The sequence below is a fragment of the Ahaetulla prasina genome, chromosome 4 (assembly GCF_028640845.1).
Source record: "Ahaetulla prasina isolate Xishuangbanna chromosome 4, ASM2864084v1, whole genome shotgun sequence".
Lineage (NCBI taxonomy): Eukaryota > Metazoa > Chordata > Lepidosauria > Squamata > Colubridae > Ahaetulla > Ahaetulla prasina.
Window position 1 is genome coordinate 69,045,001 of NC_080542.1, and position 20,051 is coordinate 69,065,051.

The 20,051-nt window shown below is 37.7% G+C and overlaps 1 protein-coding gene across 5 annotated transcripts in view; it reads right to left on the reverse strand.

Annotated features, from left to right (window-relative positions):
• Positions 1 to 20,032, reverse strand: part of SUGCT (succinyl-CoA:glutarate-CoA transferase) — a 438,252-nt gene extending 418,220 nt beyond the window's left edge. Inside the window, exons 1-6 of one of the 5 annotated variants that reach the window (XM_058180303.1) lie at positions 19,841 to 20,032; positions 12,215 to 12,266; positions 11,511 to 11,584; positions 7,289 to 7,374; positions 6,924 to 6,974; positions 1,235 to 1,355 (exon numbers count right to left, since the gene is read on the reverse strand). In XM_058180303.1, coding sequence (XP_058036286.1) covers positions 1,235 to 1,355; positions 6,924 to 6,974; positions 7,289 to 7,374; positions 11,511 to 11,559 — 307 coding nt within the window. In that variant the 5' untranslated portion in view covers positions 11,560 to 11,584; positions 12,215 to 12,266; positions 19,841 to 20,032. Of the gene's footprint in view, positions 1 to 1,234; positions 1,356 to 6,923; positions 6,975 to 7,288; positions 7,375 to 11,510; positions 11,585 to 12,214; positions 12,267 to 18,793; positions 19,707 to 19,840 lie in introns of those variants that run through there. The other 4 variants (XM_058180299.1, XM_058180298.1, XM_058180302.1 and 1 more) reach the window with 4 other exon arrangements.
• Between the last annotated feature and the right edge of the window lie 19 nt (positions 20,033 to 20,051).

Sequence of the window (20,051 nt, forward strand, 5' to 3'; positions counted from 1 at the left end):
TGTGATGATGCGTGAGTAGTATTTCGCTTTTATATATATAGATGAGTTCTTTTGGTTGGCACTAGGTTAATGAAGCACCAAAGAGGACCACATGAAAAATAGGGAATGGAATATAAAATACATAGGAATCAAAGTTAGTGGTGGCAAGTAAAAGCAGTGAACAATATCCCGGCTTTGTTCAGTCATTGCAAGGCTTTAATGTTATCTGGTGATCAACAAAGTTGAGATTTCTAATGGGCCACCGAGCCCAAAAAGTATGGAATCAACCCACAGTAAAATTTACAGATGAAAACTCCTTGTGGATTGCCCAGGATCAGTAGAAATATATCAATTTATACACTAAGGTAAAGGTAAAGGTTCCCCTCGCATATACGTGCTAGTCGTTGCCGACTCTAGGGGGCAGTGCTCATTTCCGTTTCAAAGCCAAAGAGCCAGCGCTGTCCGAAGACGTCTCCGTGGTCATGTGGCTGGCATGACTCAACACCAAAGGCACACGGAACACTGTTACCTTCCCACCAAGGTGGTCCCTATTTTTTCTACTTGCATTTTTAGGTGCAAATACTTAAGCATTGGGGCCAAAGGAGAAAAAGTGGCAATCAAATTGTTCATGAATTAATATTCAAACAATTTAAAATTATTTTTCTTTTTTTAATAAATAAATAAATAAATTTCTTTGCAATATGTGCATTATTTCTTTGGAATTTTAAAAATTTGTTACACAAACAAGAGAATATTCATTTAAATGAAAAATGTTAAGGAGACAATGGTTCAAGTTATACAAAGTGAAATATCACATGGAGACCATTAGTCACCCATATAATGGTTTAGGATGAATGCTGTCAAGTTATAAGCCAAACTGAGGCTGTAAGCGCTCGAGACACTTATATGAGCAATTTAATTTGTATGAGCAAGAGTTCTCCCACTATAGCATCAGTCCTACAGAAAATCTTTAATATTCCCATGAAGCAAGATGCTAAATATCTAAAAATATCATATTATAACAATAAGAACCATTTGTTATAATACGAATTTGGTCTAAAATCACACTTTAAAAATAGTTTATACTTTAAAACTTATTTATATTTTCCTGTTCTTTCCTGCATTTGACATTCTGGGAATAAGGAATGGAATATCATCTCGCTTTTCATAACAAAAATGAAAAACAAAAGCAGCATATAAAAAACCAAAGAAAATAAAGCTAAGACAAAATACTGTACCACTGAAGTCAAAATACCTGTTATTGAGCAATAAATAATATGAGGAGCAACTTTGTTGATCTCATCATAACCCAGACCCATTCCAGTCAGTTTTCCAGGGACATAGTTTTCCACAAGGACATCACAGACAGCTGCTAGCTGAAATTTAAAGTGGAAATGAATCAGACTCTTAACAAATTTCCAAGCATTCAGCAACAAAAAACAACAACCCATAAATATAATTTAAAATTGCACTAAATAGGACAATTTTAGCATATCTGTGTTATATAGGGTCCAATTATATAGCAGATATGGCAAGTGCTTTAGAGATAAATTTTCTAGTAAAATCTTCAAATTTCATTGTATTCATTATTCACAGTAAAATGATAGCATTACTTCTTTTTCAGCAGTAGAAAATGGATCTGAATTAACCACAGAATGATTTAGATAGATCAAGAACCTTGATTTCAACATTAGCAAAAGTTAAAAATCTCTTTGAAAATTGATTTATGATTATTAAATTATTTAAATATTATTATTAATATTTATTTTTTTATTATTCTAAAACATTTTCCCATGTCTTTGTCAAAAGTATTCCCAAAGGATCTTTCATGGAGGCGTGGCCAGTGTCGCGGAGGGACAGCATGAATCCTGGTGCTCCGGGGAGAACACTGATATTCCAGCCGATTTGGGGGTCCTTAATGGACCATAGCTGTCCTGTAGAGACAGCGAAGAAGGGAGACACTAGCCAGTGCAAACAGGGAAGCTGCCAATTCCCTGGAGTGCTGGCATTAGCCTCCAATCCAGTGGCGAGGAAAGACAGCCATTTGGAGCTGTCAAAGCCAGGGTGGTCACCCCAAAAAATTGAGCAGGTGTGGTGATTTAATGGAGTATTGTTACCGGGTGATTGGCCAACTCACAGGTAAGAAGAAAATTTTTTAAAGCTGAAAAGAAGTTCCAACTTGAAGTTAGCGGCTAATTGGCACACGAAATTTAAAGTGAAGGGAAACAAAAAGCAAAGAGGAATTCTAAGATTAAAGCCCTAAAAGAAATAACTTTCCATCTGGATTTAAAACTGGATTTGGAAGAAATTAAAAATACTAAAAGGAGAAAATTGAGGAAAAGCATCTTTTACTAACAAAAGGACTTAATTGAGGAAGACGAAGTAATTATCTTTGTGGATTAACAAGTGACATTTTGGTGCCGGGGATTTGTGAATTGGGGAGAGACATCGGCTGGAGGAAAGAATAACACTGCATTGCTTAGGCTACCTTGGGAAAGACTGGAGGAGTGTTTGTTTAAACAGCTGCAGTACAACTTCAAAAAAGAAATGAAAAGATCAAAGATTTAAAGTGGAATGGCTTAAAGAAACATCTGTACTGGACATTATTTGGAAATATAAAAGAAAAAAAAGAGACAATATTTGGACTTGAATTTGAACTATATAAGTTAAAATAATTAATTTCAAAATCTTCCCACCAGAACCACTTCAGAAAAGCATCAACTTATTAATTTTAACTTTCCTTTGGCTGAGCATACTTTAAAAATAATTCTGAAAAATTTATCAGATTCAGGCAATCACAAGATCTCTGTCCTGTTCATTAAAGCAGCCAATTTCTTTTCTATATTCTACAGCTCATCAAAGCAAATGTCATCTTTATATAACGGAATAAAAACAACATTCATAGCTTCTAAAATAAAAACCTATACACAATTATTCAGAATTAATTCCAGCACCAATAGAGGAAAGTACAGGTAACCCCACCCCCAACGAACATTCATTTAGTGAAAGGATACTTATATTAGAAATTCAAAACTGAGATCAAAAACAGGCCTCTGTAGCCTTGTGACTTGGAGTTAGTCACTGCTGCAATGGCTATAATTTTTAACTCTGTGACTTGCCTGTGCTCTTTGGGGTTACGAAGCCGTTTTTTGTTTCTTTGTTTTTTGTCCCTGACCAAATGGCTAAACACGATCTGGTGATTTTTGCAATTGGCCCAGCCCAGCGCCGAGTTTGTTTTTGGGGTTTTTTGGTGCTGCATGGGCTAGAATTGAATGCTAGAATTGCTTCTGTACTTTAAAATATTATTTTTTGTTACTCTACAGTGCTGTATTGTTTGTTTGTAAACACTTTGAGAACTGTTCTCCTATATACTACAGTCATGGCCGAAATTGTTGGCACCCCAGAAATTTTTCCAGAAAATCAAGTATTTCTCACAGAAAAGTATTGCATTAACACATGTTTTGCTATACACATGTTTATTCCCTTTGTGTGTATTGGAACAAAACAAAAAAAGGCAGGAAAAAAGCAAATTGGATATAATGTCACACAAAACTCCAAAAATGGGCTGGACAAAATTATTGGCACTCTTTCAAAACTGTGGATAAATAAGATTGTTTCAAGCATGTGATGCTCCTTTAAACTCATCTGGCAAGTAACAGGTGTGGGCAATATAAAAATCACACCTGACAGCAGATAAAAAGGAGAAAAGTTCACTTAGTCTTTGCATTGTGTGTCTGTGTGTGCCACACTAAGCATGGACAATAGAAAGAGGAGAAGAGAACTGTCTGAGGACTTGAGAACCAATATTGTGGAAAAATATCAACAATCTCAAGGTTACAAGTCCATCTCCAAAGATCTAGATTTGCCTTTGTCTACAGTGCGCAACATTATCAAGAAGTTTGCAACCCATGGCACTGTAGCTAATCTCTCTGGGCGTGGACGGAAGAGAAAAATTGATGAAAGGTTGTAACGCAGGATAGTCCAAATGGTGGATAAGCAGCCCCAAACAAGTTCCAAAGAAATTCAAGCTGTCCTGCAGGCTCAGGGAGCATCAGTATCAGCGCGACCTATCCGTCAACATGTAAATGAAATGAAACGCTATGGCAGGAGACGCAGGAAAACCCCACTGCTGACACAGAGACATAAAAAAGCAAGACTACAGTTTGCCAAAATGTACTTGAGTAAGCCAAAATCCTTCTGGGAAAATGTCTTGTGGACAGATGAGATCAAGATAGAGCTTTTTGGTAAAGCACATCATTCTGTTTACCGAAAATGGAATGAGGCCTACAAAGAAAAGAACACAGTACCTACAGTGAAATATGGTGGAGGTTCAATGATGTTTTGGGGTTGTTTTGCTGCCTCTGGCACTGGGTGCCTTGACTGTGTGCAAGGCATCATGAAATCTGAGGATTACCAAAGGATTTTGGGTTGCACTGTACAGCCCAGTGTCAGAAAGCTGGGTTTGCATCCGAGATCTTAGGTCTTCCAGCAGGACAATGACCCCAAACATACATCAAAAAACACCCAGAAATAGATGGCAACAAAGCACTGGAGAGTTCTGAAGTGGCCAGCAATGAGTCCACATCTAAATCCCATTGAACACCTGTGGTGAGATCTTAAAATTGCTGTTGGGAAAAGGCGCCCTTCCAATAAGAGAGACCTGGAGCAGTTTGCAAAGGAAGAGTGGTCCAAAATTCTGGGTGAGAGGTGTAAGAAGCTTATTGATAGTTATAGGAAGCAACTGATTTCAGTTATTTTTTCCAAAGAGTGTGCAACCAAATATTAAGTTAAGGGTGCCAATAATTTTGTCCAGCCCATTTTTGGAGTTTTGTGTGACATGTCCAATTTGCTTTTGTTCCTCCCTTTTTTTGTTTTGTTCCAATACACACAAAGGGAATAAACATGTGTATAGCAAAACATGTGTTAATGCAATACTTTTCTAAGAAATACTTGATTTTCTGGAAAAATTTCTGGGGTACCAACACTTTCGGCCATGACTGTATATAAAGTACTATACTTAGCAAACTATTGTGTTTGTAAGTACAGCACTTTGCAAAGATAGTTTGTTTGCATTTGCCTTGAAACTGCTTGTAGAAATGCTAGCCAGCATCTACACAAAGCATTCTATAATGCCGTGTTTCCTTGCTTTTATTTTGGAGATTAGTGTATATTACTGTAGTTTGTAGTCTTTAAATGTAAATTGCCTCCAGATGTTGTGGGTGCCTCATCACTGGAAGCTTTTAAGAAGAGACTGGATAGGCATTTATCAGAAATACTCTCGTGTGAAAGCACGATTAGACTAGATGGCCTCAACATCCCTTTCATCTCTCTTATTGTTGCAAGCCGAGAGTTCTGTAAATCCCACCCCAATCTCCCTTTGGGTGCCTATCTGGAGATTCTTAAGTTAATTAGTGGTAAGTGGTGTTTTTTTTTAAAGTAACTGCAATCGGAAAGTTCTGTAAATTATCACCCCATCCCACTCAGCTGTCTGAAAAGGCTTGAGCAGCAAATTGGTTTTTTTTTTAAAGCAACTGCAAAGAGAGCACTGCAAGTCTGCTTGGAGGTAATTTAGTTCCTCATCCAGAAACAGCTAATGGGCAGCCAGCAGGGAAAGCCTCTCCGTTCAGTTACTGATGGCAGCGATCAATTAATGAATCAGAGGAAATAATCAGATCATTGTTCATTTAATAAGTCATTTGATTTCAATTAATGAATTTGATTTTAAAAATTCGTAAAATTGAGTTTGATTCATCTGATGACTTTTTTGACTTACAAACCTAATGGGCTTTTTTGACTTACGAACCTAATGGGCTTGTGTACTACCAGTAATCCTGCTTAAATTTCAATTATTGTGCTTGAATACAAAATTAAAGTAGCAGCTTCAGTTGTACTTCCTCCAAAAGCAGCCCTATAGTTAGGCTAATGAATCCTAGGCAAGTATACTTGGAATGAGTGCCATGAGCTGTATTTCCAAGAAAATGTGTATAGAATTCACAGAATTCTGGAAACTTATTATCAAACAAATATGTACAATCCTAAAATAAATACAGTAGCATTTCAATATCAATCATTTAGTCTGTAAATTTCCAAAACTTTTTTCTGGATTGTACCTGAGGTTCTAAACTTCTATCAAAATTTTATACATATCTTATATGGTAGACTTCCCTATTTCAGGTTCCTTTCACATATATTATAGAATGTCAATTCCTATATTCAGTGGTGTGCTGGAAGTGGCTCTTAGCAGCTTGCAAGAGATAGTTGTTAAATTTTCAGCAATTTTTCATGCTGGTTGTTAATCCAACTAAAATCCAAAATGGCATCTGGGAAAGTGGTCCGTTATTACGGAGGAATTGGTGTGTTGTTTTTTGTGTTTCAGTATGTTTGTCTTTCTTGGATGCCCCACTAGCATGGAAATTTTGATAATTCTTATTGTTCAACATATACTAAATGTTTAATAGCTTGCAGATATCAGTGGTTAGAAGTTGTTATAACAAAAAAAAAAAGAAACCTCTGGACTATTTAACCATGATTGTCTATTACTATAATTGACTGATACAACAGCAGTCACTAAATACCTTTCTTGAAAGTTGGGGACAAAAAAAAATCTTCCTAATAATAGACTACAATGCTATTACAATTCTTACTTGGGAATAAACCCAATTCAACTCAGTGGAACTTATTTCTGTTATCCATCCCTAATATGAAATATAGGGAGATGGCTTCAATTTAGAAAATCATTAATCTATTTAATTTAGGAAATCTAGAATGATTGGTAGAAACACTTTAATAGACCTTGGAGATGACACAGATTGAATGACTACTTATTAGCAAAACCTATATTCTGTCATTAAATGACAACTTCTCCCTCCAATATCTATTGTGTATTTTACAACATGAGCACTTTCCCTTGATAAACAAAGATTTATTTTTCAGTTTAAACTCACCTCTTTAATTATCTTTGCTCCCTTGGCCTTCTTCATATTAACAGCTATACTCTAGAAAAAAGGAAATTTGAAATTCTCTTAATAATATAAAAACAACGTTCTATTCAGTTATTGACTCAGTACACTATTGAAAAAAAATCCAATCAGAACATTAATGAAAGAATGAGTCAATCGCATCTAATATTTATTTTTATTTATTTATTTATTTTTCAAATTTATATACCGCCCTATCTCCCTAAGGACTCAGGGCGGTTTCACTTTTAAACAATGCTGTGAATATGCAAATGAAACAGGAACTGCCCAAGTAGAAACAATGAATTGAATGCTTTAAAATGTTTAGTATTATAAGGAAGACTTTTTATTACCTTTTTATTTCTATTTACACTGAGAAAATAAACACTTTCCGTTCCAACAAATGGTGGTCCCCAGGATCGAGTGTCATCCCCCGATCCTAAAAGTAAGAATGGCTAAAATTAACACATTTCTAGCAACATCCTGTATACTTATGTGAATACAAATCACATTGCTATCCCAATTCCAGCTTAAATTATGGCCTTCAAATCCTTTAGTAGTGTATAAAAGTATTCTTTTCAAATATCCGAACTTTTAGTACTAAAAATTATGGCTGCATAAAATTCAATCCAATTAAATTGATGCAATATAGATGAATATATTACTACTATAATACAAAAGTATTATACCTCTTTAGAAAAGCATGTAACTATGTAAGAAAATATTTCTGTATTCACCCCATCTTATGATTCAAGTCCACAAGATTATACTTCAAAATGACCCACACAAAGTTCTACTGCGCAAAACAAGATCAGATTTGATTTAAGGCCTTCTGTGATATGCTGTTTTCTAATAGAAATGAAATTCTAAAAACAAGAAGTCATTTCTGTTTCTAAAGTGCTAAGTTCTAAAAGGTACATATTGAATCTTTAGATTTGTATTTGGAAAATGATATATTGCACAGAAACACAGAAAAGCAAATATATAGACAACATGATGATAGCTAGCTAGCTGGCTAGATAGCTAGATAGATCAATCAGGGGTGTCAAACTCAAGGCAATGTGGTTGGATCCGGCCCATGCAAACCTACTGGAAATGGTAAAGGACAGGCCCACATTGCTTCCCGGCAGGCACATGCTCGCATGCTGGGATGGGGTAGGCCGGGCCTGTGCGTGTATGCGCTCACATCCTCCTGTGCGCACATGTGCCTGCTGGCATGGCCCGGGCTGGGACTATGCACCTGTCCACTGCAGGCCGAGATAAGGTAAGGCAGGAGGTAGGCCGGCTGCTGCCAGACACCATTGGCCTGCCTACTCCATTCCATCTATTTTTGCTTGTGGTTGGAGAGGAGGTTGCTGCTAGTCATCTCCTCAGCCCTGTGAGTCTTGCCCTTAGCTGCCCGTGAAGCGTGTTCCCCTTGCGCAACCGACACAACACGGCACCACTGTGGACCGCTACCACTATGAGGCCACCAGCAGCTTGTGCAGATCCATTAGGCCGCTGCCGTCACTGCCCGGAACACAAGGCCCACCAAGCACGATGGAAGCAAAGAGGCCAGCTAGAAAGCTTGAGTATAAGTGTTACAGCACACCTAGGCCCAGAAAGGAAAAGGCAGCCACCACAAATAGGGAAGCTGGGTCCCCATCAGCATTATGGCTCCCCAGGCCCACCCAGGATCATGTGCCTCCATCTCTGCTGGGCCTGGGCGGTATTAGCGGTTATGAGGACCCAGCTTTCCCTGTTCGCGGTGGCTGCCTTTTCCCTGCTTGCAGCCTTTCTATCTGGCTGCTTCACCTCCTTTGGGCTGGATGGATCTGCTGAGAGGCAGTGGCAGCCCACAGCAGGGCCAAGATGCATTGTTTGTGCGAGGGGAACATGCTCCATGAACAGGCCAAGGGCAAGACCACGAGGGGCTGACAAGATGACCAGCAGCGACCTGCTCTCCAGTCACAAGCAAAAACAGACAGTGGGACGGATTAAGTGCATCCAGCGGTCCATATCATGTGTCTCCACCCAGCTTCCATCTGTTGCTGATGCCGCTGTCGCGCATGCTGCTGGGATGGTGAGCCTGGTGGAGAGGGCTCCAGAGTTGCAGAGTGCACCAGCTGAGGGGCTGGAAAACATCGGTCCCCATGCACAAAGGACGGCGAGCAAGCAATGGCTGAGGGTTTCCAGCACCAGCCATTCTATCCCTTGTGTCACCTCACCCACCCCCTACATCACCTCACCTCACCTCCTGTGGGACAAGGCTCCTTCCCACCACCCCACTGGTTGGAGAATCCTGGATCCCAACAGCCCAGGCAACTGACTTCAAGCAATCCATGCCCCTCGGGCCACACCCAGTCGGCCATGACCACTCAGCCACTCCACCCCAAGGACAGCCACAATGCTGATACAACCCACTACAAAATCAAGTCTGACACGCTTGAAATAGCGACAGACAGACACAGACAGACAGACAGACGCAAAGAATCTTCTGCAATAACAGGTATGTGTGATATAAACACTTATAGCAATTACTTCAACATCTAGAATTCTGATAAGCAACACATGCACATTTATCATTCCAGAGCAAAAATCTTTATTTAAATGCAGATATGAAAACTAAAAACAGGTGCTGCATTCCTTTTCAGAAGTTATCCTGAGAATTTGTATAGTCATCTATTGCCTGAGAAGTAGAACTAGGAAACAGTTCATAGAAATGTTTTTCATACAAGATATCACAAATTAAGGGCTATCAGCTCTTAAGACTTCAAACAACAATAACATCCTTTATCATTGATATCATTGGTTTTCTTCTGTTTTTTCTAACCTAATATTTATAGCTAATTTTGGATTACAGTAACTTTAAAAAAATTTGCAGAGCAATGCTGACAACAAATATCTATCCTACATAGATCTATGTATATCTCTAAAAATCTGTGCTACATGGATTATAACTTACAGATAAATATATACCATACTTTTTTGCTCCATAAGATGCACTTTTTTGTCCCCAAAAACTGGATGGAAATGTCTGTGGGTCTTATGGAGCAAATATTGCGTCACAGACCGGGCCTATTGCTACCATTGCCTATCACCACTGTCTGTTGCCACCTATCACCATCTGTTTTTGCCGTTCGCTGCTGTTCCCACAGCGAACAGCAGTGGTGGCAATAGGTAGTGGCGATCCCCATTGCCTGGAACAGCTGATCAGCGGCATTTCAGGAGGCTGATCCAACAGGCAATAGGTAGTAGTGGCGGCAGCGGTAAGCAGCAGTGGTGAGTGGCAGCGGCAGCAGCGAGCAGCAACAGTGAGCAGAAGAGCAGCGGCAGCGAGCAGTGGCGATAGCCAGGGATCGCTAGCAAAGGCTCCAGCATTCCCCGGCGGAGGCAGCAGACACAGAGAAGGCAGTAATAACACCATTTCTGGTCAGCTAGCCCACTAATTGGCGGGGTTGCGAAAGCCCAGGATCCAGCTGCTGCTCAGCTGACCATTGGTGGGCACAACGGAGCAGAGCCCTGACAAGCCACATGCTGGGGCTGGGAGCCAGAGGCAGATTTTTTGTTTTCTTGTTTTCCTCCCCAAAAACTAGGTGCGTCTTATGGTCCAGAGCATCTTATGGAGCAAAAAATACAGTAACATATTGAGAGTGCATATATTTATAATCTATTTTAGAGGAAACTAAAGTAGCTGTTACTATTATTCAGCCATCTTTTGAAATGCAGGGCAACAAGGCAGGATGCAGAATTTAGCAGATAGAATCAAGGGGAAGTTTAATAATAATTTCCACAAACAGCAGTCACCTATCAGGTTTGTAAATAAGGATATATTTCATTTCATCTTCCCCATGATGAGCAATATATGGCTTTCCAGTTGTTACTCGATACCAATTACTATCAATGCTTTTGAATACGCTAATTAAAAAGATGTTAATTCATGATAATCAATAACAGGAGAAGGAGCACATATTGTTCACACCCTTCTCATTGCTTTTCATAAACTCACAATAACTGAGATCATGCTGAGAGACAATTTGTTTATTTGTAGCACTTTAACAGGGATTCCAATCAATAGATCATATTTATTTTCACTAGTTACTCTAGATGAAAAACATGATGCTAGAGAAGTTAATAATGATAGTTCAATTTTTAAAATATTATTGAAATTTAAAATTCTATTTAAAGCAGATATTTTAAGCTGTCTTGAATTAAAAAAGCAAAATAAAAATGCTTTAGTATTCTATTAAAATGTTATACATTTCAAGAATTTAAAGAGAGATGAGCTTCATTTTTCTGTTTGGTTTTATTTTACATATTAAAGTTTTGTATATTTTAAGCCTTGAGATAAATTGTCTTAGATGTATTTAAGTCTTTGTGGAACTGTGACCACTGTATAATCCCATGTTTTCCAATTTTGAGACAGGATGAAAAATCTCTATTCATATTTTCATACCATATTACTATCATAATTTTCTTTTCACTATTCCCTCCTACAATTATATTTAATATGCTTCTCTTAAAATATTAAAGTAGTCTAGAACTTGTAAAAAAAATCATTCCATAAGTATCTTTCATATTTTTTAAATAATTTACCTGGTTTTTCCACTTTGATTACTTCAGCTCCAAGATCCCCGAGGTTCATAGTGGCAAAAGGTCCTGCAAGTACTCTGCAACGTTTCATAATGAAATTGATGCATGTATGCATACATATATTTATCTATTTTATAGGATTTATAGCCTAGGGCCATCTATCTCATATAATTATTCTAGGTAGGTCACAACAATCCATAAAACATGTTAAAAATAAGAGAGCCCTTCCCCCAGGCACTAGACCAAACATCATCTCACATCCTAACTCAATATTTGGGAAAGTGCCAGGTCCCCAGGGCCCTCCACATTAGAGATCCCTAGGAGCACAAGTGGGAGATTGTTTCAAAGGCCTGCAGCAGCCGTCAAGGTACATCTCTGGCAACATTTAAGGGAATGGAATGCATCCATTCAAATTAACCTAGGTAATCCAACAAATAACAAAAATATTAACATTTTTAAAAATGTATAAGAATTTTCTCATAAATAAAAGACAAATCAAAAAGGAGGAAGAGAGGGAGGGAAAGTAAGAAAAAGACAAGAAAAAAATACAAAGAAAGGAGGAAAAAAGAAAAAACTATCAAAATACATTATTTCCTATCTTTTTTCAGCAAATAATTACAATCTTATTGTCCCTCCCCTAAAAATGTTAACATTTTTGTCAAAGGCGATTTAATAATTCTCTGAACTACATCCAAAGCAGTACTAACCTTGTTAGATCAAGAATTCTCACACCATCAAGTGGCTTCACTGTATCAGCATCTGGTTATGAATAGAAAAATGCTATTATAATCAGTTCATTATCAGGCTGATATCATTTTCCAGTTAATTAGCATAATTTGCAACTTCTAAACATACATCATGAAGAGCAAATTTCTGCAAAGACCAGAAGCAGGAAAAACCTGCAGCAATTTTTTTGAAGTTTTATTGAATTTTTATTTTTAAATATACATCAATATCCATACATGAACAGTATGGCCTCTGGGTATAATTCATTTTGATACAAGTAGCGGTAATAATATTAATAATATTTGTTACATTAATTAAATGTATGTAATCCTAGTATTAATGTACATGTTTGTTTTAAAGTAGTTATTTAATATTTCAATGTTCCATTTTAATGCCAATGATATTATTAAAGCATACAACTAATACCATATTTCAGCCTCTAGTCTTTCCATCTAGTTATTGCTTATATTCTATTATACAAAAATTATATATGCTAATATTCCCCATTTCTTATTTCTACCTCTATTCTGGCTTTTAGTCAGGCCACCATTACTAATCCTAGTGTTAATAAACATGATTATATTAAGACATAGTTCTTAATTATTTGGTTGTTCAATGTTTCAATAACCAATTCTAGTACCAATCATAATATAATTTAAACATACATAATAATACCATCTTTCAACCTCCAATCTTTCATCTAACTATTGCTCTATATAAAAGTGCATTTTTATTTCTACCTCTATTCTAGTTTTTAATCAGGCCATAATTATATTAGGGGGGGGGGAAATCCTTTCTATCCCTCATCTCTTGCCCATTTCAATTCTTATTCATTTTTTAGCTTGCCTCCCATATTTGTCTCTTAGATCTTTGTCTCTATCAAATCTGCATCTTCACCATACAATCTGAATCTTTTTCCCATCTCTAACCCGCTAAGCTGCCAGGTCTCCAGAGTGTCTACCCAAGCCCCTATCTCCCTTTCAAGGTATCTTCCAGCTTATCCAATTCCATTTTTAAATCTCTTAAAATACTTTTCCCTCGGTTTATTTCATCAGTCATTATTATCTTTATCGTCTCCTTCTCATCTCCTTGCTTTATTTGCTGATTTGTCTGTTCTATCTTTTCCTCCATTCTTTCTGTTGTCTCCTCTCTTTCCTGGACTCTTTGACTCTCAGTTGTGGGATATTTTCTATTTTCCCATTTATTCCTTGCACTAGGTTCTTCATCACTCTGTGATTCTTTGTCATAGTATTCCTAATGCTTTGAAACAACAACACCATTTCTTTTGAAATCTCATTCATTTCCCCCTGAAGGAGCATCTTGTCTTATTTTGGTAAGTCTTATTCTTACTCAATAGTCCAAAAACAATATATTCAGGTCCAATGTTGCTCCTCAGAAAGTTCAATAATCATAGTTCTTTACATCTCAGGATTATTAATCTGCTCCATTTAAGTAGTCTAGGCAGCTTTCCAAAAATCAAGTCACTTTACTTTACTTAATCTTCTTCCTTATTCTCACAATAGAGTCCAGTAATCATAATGTAGATCAGGCTTGTAGAGGTATGGTATATTTTCTATTCACCAGTAGATGGTTTCAGCATTGTTTTGAGTCTAACAAATTGATTAGTCCAAATTTAATTCAATTTATGGGAGCAAAGTCAGCTATTCAAGTAGATAGTTCCAGCATTTTATAATGACTTCCCAGAACAACACCTATCCAGTTTAAAGTCCAATTTTCTATGTTTTTAAAGGTCTTTAGCCTTTCTCCTCTTGGTTCCTTTCTGGTCTAGGATTTTTCTCTCTATGGTTATTTGCCGCTTTAAGAAATAGCTCTAAGAGTCTCCTTTCCTGGATTTTCTTTCTTTCTCTTTTTTGTTAAAGTTAGGGTCTAAATAAAAAAAGGAATCTTCTCATCCAGCTCCAGTCACTATTCATCTACACCACTCCTGCACATTTCTTTGTTGCCTCGGCTGTCCCAGGTTCGTGGCAGCCATGATGGCTGCCTCTTCTCCTTGTTGTGGATGAAAGGGAAGAAGACCTGGGTCAAGCAGGAGAACTGCAACTCTCTGCAACCCTCTATATTTACTTTCCTTTACTGTACCACCCCTACAGCTCCTTTTGGAGCCCTTCAACAGGGAGAACCTGGTGTGGAAACACAGAGACCCATTCTTCATGTCCGATCTCAGTGCGACCTCAGCCAGAAGTCCGGAAAGCCTCTAGCAATTTTGACCACAACTGTCTCTTGTATTGAAAAATTCTGTTCCTTCTGTCAGATCCTTGTATCTACCATTCTTCATGGAAGAAGGGGGGGGGGATTTGGAGTGTCACATTTAGTTCATTTCCTAAGTATCCAATTTCTTGCCTGATCCTCTTTGTATAAATTTTACCCTGATTTATAACCGTTGCCTGGCGCCAGGAATCCCTGAAGAAATCTCACACCTCAGAAAAAGGGGGGAACAAGTGGATTGTAAAACGACCCTGAGAAACTCTGCAATTTGTATTCATATTCACACCGGCGGATTGGCTAGAATCCACATCGGAAGGTGGGCAGGGGTTCCTAATTCCCTTTATCCTGAACTGCATGCCCTGAGGGACCCCAGAGCCTGCTTTGAGTTTTGGCTTGCTTTCCTCCCTTTCAATAAAAGATTCCTTTTGAAATACAAAGTTCTCAAGAGTTCATACTTTTTTGGAAGGGGGAGAAGATGGCTCTTACACCTTCTTTTAGAGAAAAATCTTGGTTTTTAATCTAATCACATCATCCTTTGGAAAGCTTTTGTTACATGTGCTTATGTTAAAACTACAGTCAGGCTTTCTTTCATTTAAATATTCTGAACACTTTATATAGAAGGGGAGGCAAAATTATTTTTTTTGAGTGTAAATTGGCTAACCTATCAAAGACTTTTAAAAGAAAGGGAAAATTTGATAAAGAGATTTATGATTTAGAAAGAATGTTTACTACATTTAAGCATTTGTGTATCAGCAAATGAACATTTTTTTAAAAAATGGAAAATCCAACTGTGCTCAGAACCACATTCACTGTTAGATTTTTAAAAATGGGTATTTTTTGATAGGCAGAAGAAAACCAAGAGTAGCTGAAACTTGTAGCTTTATTTGGGGATGGAGATATAGGCTTTTCTTTTTGCAACCTAGCATAAAATCTAAAACCATGTCTTTCACCTAAGCACAAAGATGAGTTTCAGGATTTTACAGGATTACAAATCTCTAGGGGGAAAAAGATACTTTGGAATGTGTTACAGACATGTCAACTTCTTAAACCAATTTTTTTTTCTTAAATTGTGTTGCAGCTGCAAAGTACCTTTTTCCCTTACAAACTGAACTACTGCATACGTCTGTCTCATAACTTTGATAAAATCCAATAATACTTGCTCATGTTAGTAATTCAGAGACAGTTCTAGATGCCATCTGAAATCCTTATAGACCATCTTTTTATTCGCGCGGGGCTGGCTTAAATTGAATTTTATTAAATTTTAAATTTTATTAACTAATTTTAAATGGGGTTTTTAGTTCATTGTATACTTTTCAGGCCAATTTTAAAATAAGTTTTTTAATTGCATTTTAAATTGTATATTGTACTATCTGTTTTATTTTTGCCTGAGTCCTTCGGGAGAAGGGCAGTATAAAAATAAAATAAATAAATAAATAAATGGTGCAGTTTAAATTAAGTTCCGTTGTTGTTAGTTGCATAATCGTGTCTGACCCATCGCAACCCCATAGACAATGTTCCTCCAGGCTTTCCTGTCCTCTACCATCCTTTGGAGTCCATTTAAGCTCATGCCTACTGCTTCACTGACTCAATTCTTTAGCACTCAGCCTTTCTTATGGTCCAACTTTCACAGCCATATATTGCAACTGGGAAAACCATAGCCTTGACTATACGCACTTTTGTTGGCAGCATGATGTCTCTGCTATTTAGTATGCTGGCTAGATTTGCCATAGCTTTCCTCCCCAGAAGCAAGCATCTCTTAATTTCTTGGGTGCAGTCCCCATCTGTGATGATCTTGGAGCCCAGGAAAATAAAATCTGTCACTACCTTCATTTCTTCCCCATTTATTTGCCAGGAACTGAGAGGGCCGGATGCCATGATTTTAGTTTTCTTAATGTTTAGTTTCAAGCCAACTTTTGCACTCCCCTTCTTCACCCACATCAAGAGGCTCTTTAGTTCCTCTTCACTTTCTGCCATTAAAGTTCCTCTTCACTTTCTGCCATTATGTAGATGGTAACATCTACATATCTGAGGTTGTTGATATTTCTCCTGGAAATCTTAATTCCAACTTTTGATTCATCTAGGCCCACCTTTCTCATTTGAGGGAAATGCCAAAAAATCAAGTGCTAATTGCTTTCTCTTTTTGGGAGAAAGATCTCTGGAGAACTGGTTAAAAAAAAGACAGCAGTTTTTCAGGTCACTAGAAAGAAAGGAGAAACTTGACAGAACTTTTGTTGATCTCATCAGTTTAAGTCAAAAGACAGTTGGTATTTCGAAGTGCTACTATGCTTCTTAAAATAATAAAATACTCAAAGAAGTAGCTAGCATTTCATGAAACCAAGCAACTGTTTAAAAAAGAAAAGATCGAGCTTTTCATGGCAAGCAGACTGTCAGCTCAGTATAAAATGGTTATTCAGAACAGAGAGGAGGGACAGGGGTGAAGGTGGGAATTGGAAGAATTTGTACAAGACAGAGGACCAGACTGCCCTGCTTATGCCAGCACTCAACACTACTGTTGAGGCAGAGCAATATAATTACCGAGATCATCTTTCTAGCAACAGAAGGGCAGGATGTGGAACATGTCATCAATTTCTGCTTCTCCGGAATGGTAGGTGGTCTAGCCTTAAATTGGAGATTGGGAGAATAGACTTTGTAGAAGAGTGGTTAGATATGGATCCACTGTTAAAATGTAACAAGCCAACTTTTCTGAAGCCAAGAGATAGATACAGCTTTTGAGTTACTTGCTTGGGCATATAATCTAAGGGCAGAGCAAACAATTGACTGGGGCAAGTAAAAAATCCAATATAGTTTTATTTGTTTTTTATTTAAATGTAATTACAGTTGAATATTGCTAATACAGGTATTCTATCTTTATTTTATAAATCTCTACTTCTTACTACATTTGAAAAATCTCAATTCAGTGAAACTCTTGAAGAAATGCCATGGAAACACCTAACACTTCTAGAGGCTACATGAAACCAGTAGGCCTTAGATTGTGTAGTTTTGTATTAAAAGAATAATATGTAAACCTAGTAAAGACCTCTGCTTTAAGACTTGCACAGCTTTTCTGATTCTGCTGGAATACTGGTTTAGTTAAACCAGTTTTCTGACTCAATAAGGCAAAATTTCTGATCAATGAAAAATGAATTGATTTAATTGCAGCATTGGTAACCACTTAACAATTATCAAGCATTCTCTGCCTCTCTCCAAGAGAAGCCCCAGCCTCAGTTGTTCAGGAGAGAGATAAAAGGGAGACCTATAGATAACCTGCTTAAATTTCTAGAGGAAAAGTGGGCATAAAAATTAATAAAATAATAAAATTAATAAATAAGTTATGTTGAAAATGTCAATCCCTATTACAAAGTGCAGGGCTATAAAGATTCCCACAAGCCAAAATCAGCTTCTGATGACTTCAAAGTCACATAAATCCATGGACACATCTTACAAAAGCGGTTTGCCACTGCCTTCTTTTCAGATTTTTTTTTCCAACTTCTCAGATTACTATACCAACATTAGGATCTCATTCATGGGCTTCCAGCCAAATACTGTATAGCCAATTATTTCCTTCACTTTTTTAGATCAATTAAGATTAGCTATCTACTGTGACTTAACTGGGCATAAACCTATGTTAATAACATAATTATTTAATTATTTTCTTGCAATGAATATTTAAGCCATTCTATACACTAATGTAATTTGCAAAAACACTATAATTTAATTAGAAATAATTCTCCAGTTAAAGCAGATTATTTTTAGATAGCAACTGTAAGCATTTTTTTCTATTCAATATATCTAGTTGCACTCAACACGTTTCAGAGGTGATAACCCACAAAAAGAAAGCAGAGAGAACCCTGACTTTTTTCTAGAAATCCTATCTTTTGCTGACAGAGGACTAGCCCCACACTCTTTGGAAATTTTGGATTCCAAAGATTTGCATTTCCAAGGTAAGATTTGCTGAACTTTCCCCAAATTTGCAAGGGTTATGATCTCGTTTTAATTTGATTAATTATGTGCCATCAAGTTGTTTCCGATCCTAGCAACCACACAGCTAAGCTTTTTTTCATGAATTGCTTCAACTTATCCGTTTCCCCGAAAATAAAACCCTGTCTTATATTTTTTTGAACCCTGAAATAAGTGCCTGGCCTTATTGCCATGTGCTCAAAAGCCCGATTAAGCTTATTATCAGGGGATGTCTTATTTGGGGGGGAAACAGGGTATTATATTCTGTTGCATGGGGTTTCTAAAGCTCTTCTCTGTTGCGGTGTACAGCTCCTTACGGTAAGTATCACAATCTTCGGCAATGCCTTGACTGAACGAAGAATGTTAAAATCGGCTACCTGGATAGGGGCAGTTTCCCTGCTGCAGGCCCCGGTAACTGCCAGAACAGGAGGGAAGTCGCAAGAGTTGAGGGAAGGCCAGGGGACCGAGAAAGGAGCCGACACCGCTACTGAGCGGCGAACATAGGCTTTTCCACCGATGATATATGAAGCGGCTGCTTCTTCCCATCTTAGCCCCCAACATGCCGGCAGCTGACATTGGCCACCGCTGAAGCCAACTCGGAAAGCTACGGGAGGGCTGACATCAGCACTCCAAAAAACTTTGGACTCTTGTACCAAGTCTTCGGAGGCGTCCACTGCGCAGACGTGATGGATACCTTGTTTCATTCTCAGTTGAACCGTCCGGGGGGCGGGGGGTGAGAGGACGCAAGCCCGAGCTTTGAAACTGTCTTAGAAGCTGTGTGCTAAGAAATGGCTCCCGCCTCTCTTTTTTTTAACGCCGTTGAAGATCTATCCGTTTTAGGTACCATTAGGATGGACTAGCCTGCAAGCCTGAGCAAAAATGCTACTTTTTTTTTCTTGAGGCAACTGTAAGCCTAAAAGGGAACTTAGAAGGAAACAAGAAATATAGAAAAATAATGTTGCAGTTTTGCCGTCCCCTTTTAGTTCCCTTTCAGATTGATCGATCAGCAAAACATGAAAGAGGGATCTTACTACAGTTTAGCCTCGTAGCCCAAGCATGCACAACTCGGAAGCCATTCCCTCCAAAATCACCCAGCTTCGTTCCAAAGTCAGGTACGTAGATTGGGAACGCCTCCAAATATTGCGCGATTTAAAGAGAAATTCCGAACCAAGAAAATACTGTAGAAATTGATACTTCTTGGAAACGTAGCAAGAAGCCAGCATACAATTCCAAATACGCTAAAGGAAAAATCCACACTATACTGGAATAACTAAATGAATAAAGTGTCAATTGTATTCAATTATATTGAAACTTTAGATTCCTATCGCACGTCCGTACTAAAAATTGTATTTGGATAAAAGTAAACCCATCTAGATTCGACCAATGCATCTTACATATGTGCATAAGAACACAAAAGTGCCTACCGTTCCTGTCCTATTGTTCTCTTCATTATAGTATATGCATACTTTTACTTATACTTTTACTTATATATACTTTTTCTCTCATGATGAATTATTGTTTATGTTGATGATTGTATATACTGTATATAATAAATAAATAAATAAAAACGTTAAGAACACTCAAGCAAAATGTCTCGATTTCTAAGTCACACGGAAGAGACGTCAAGCCGACAGC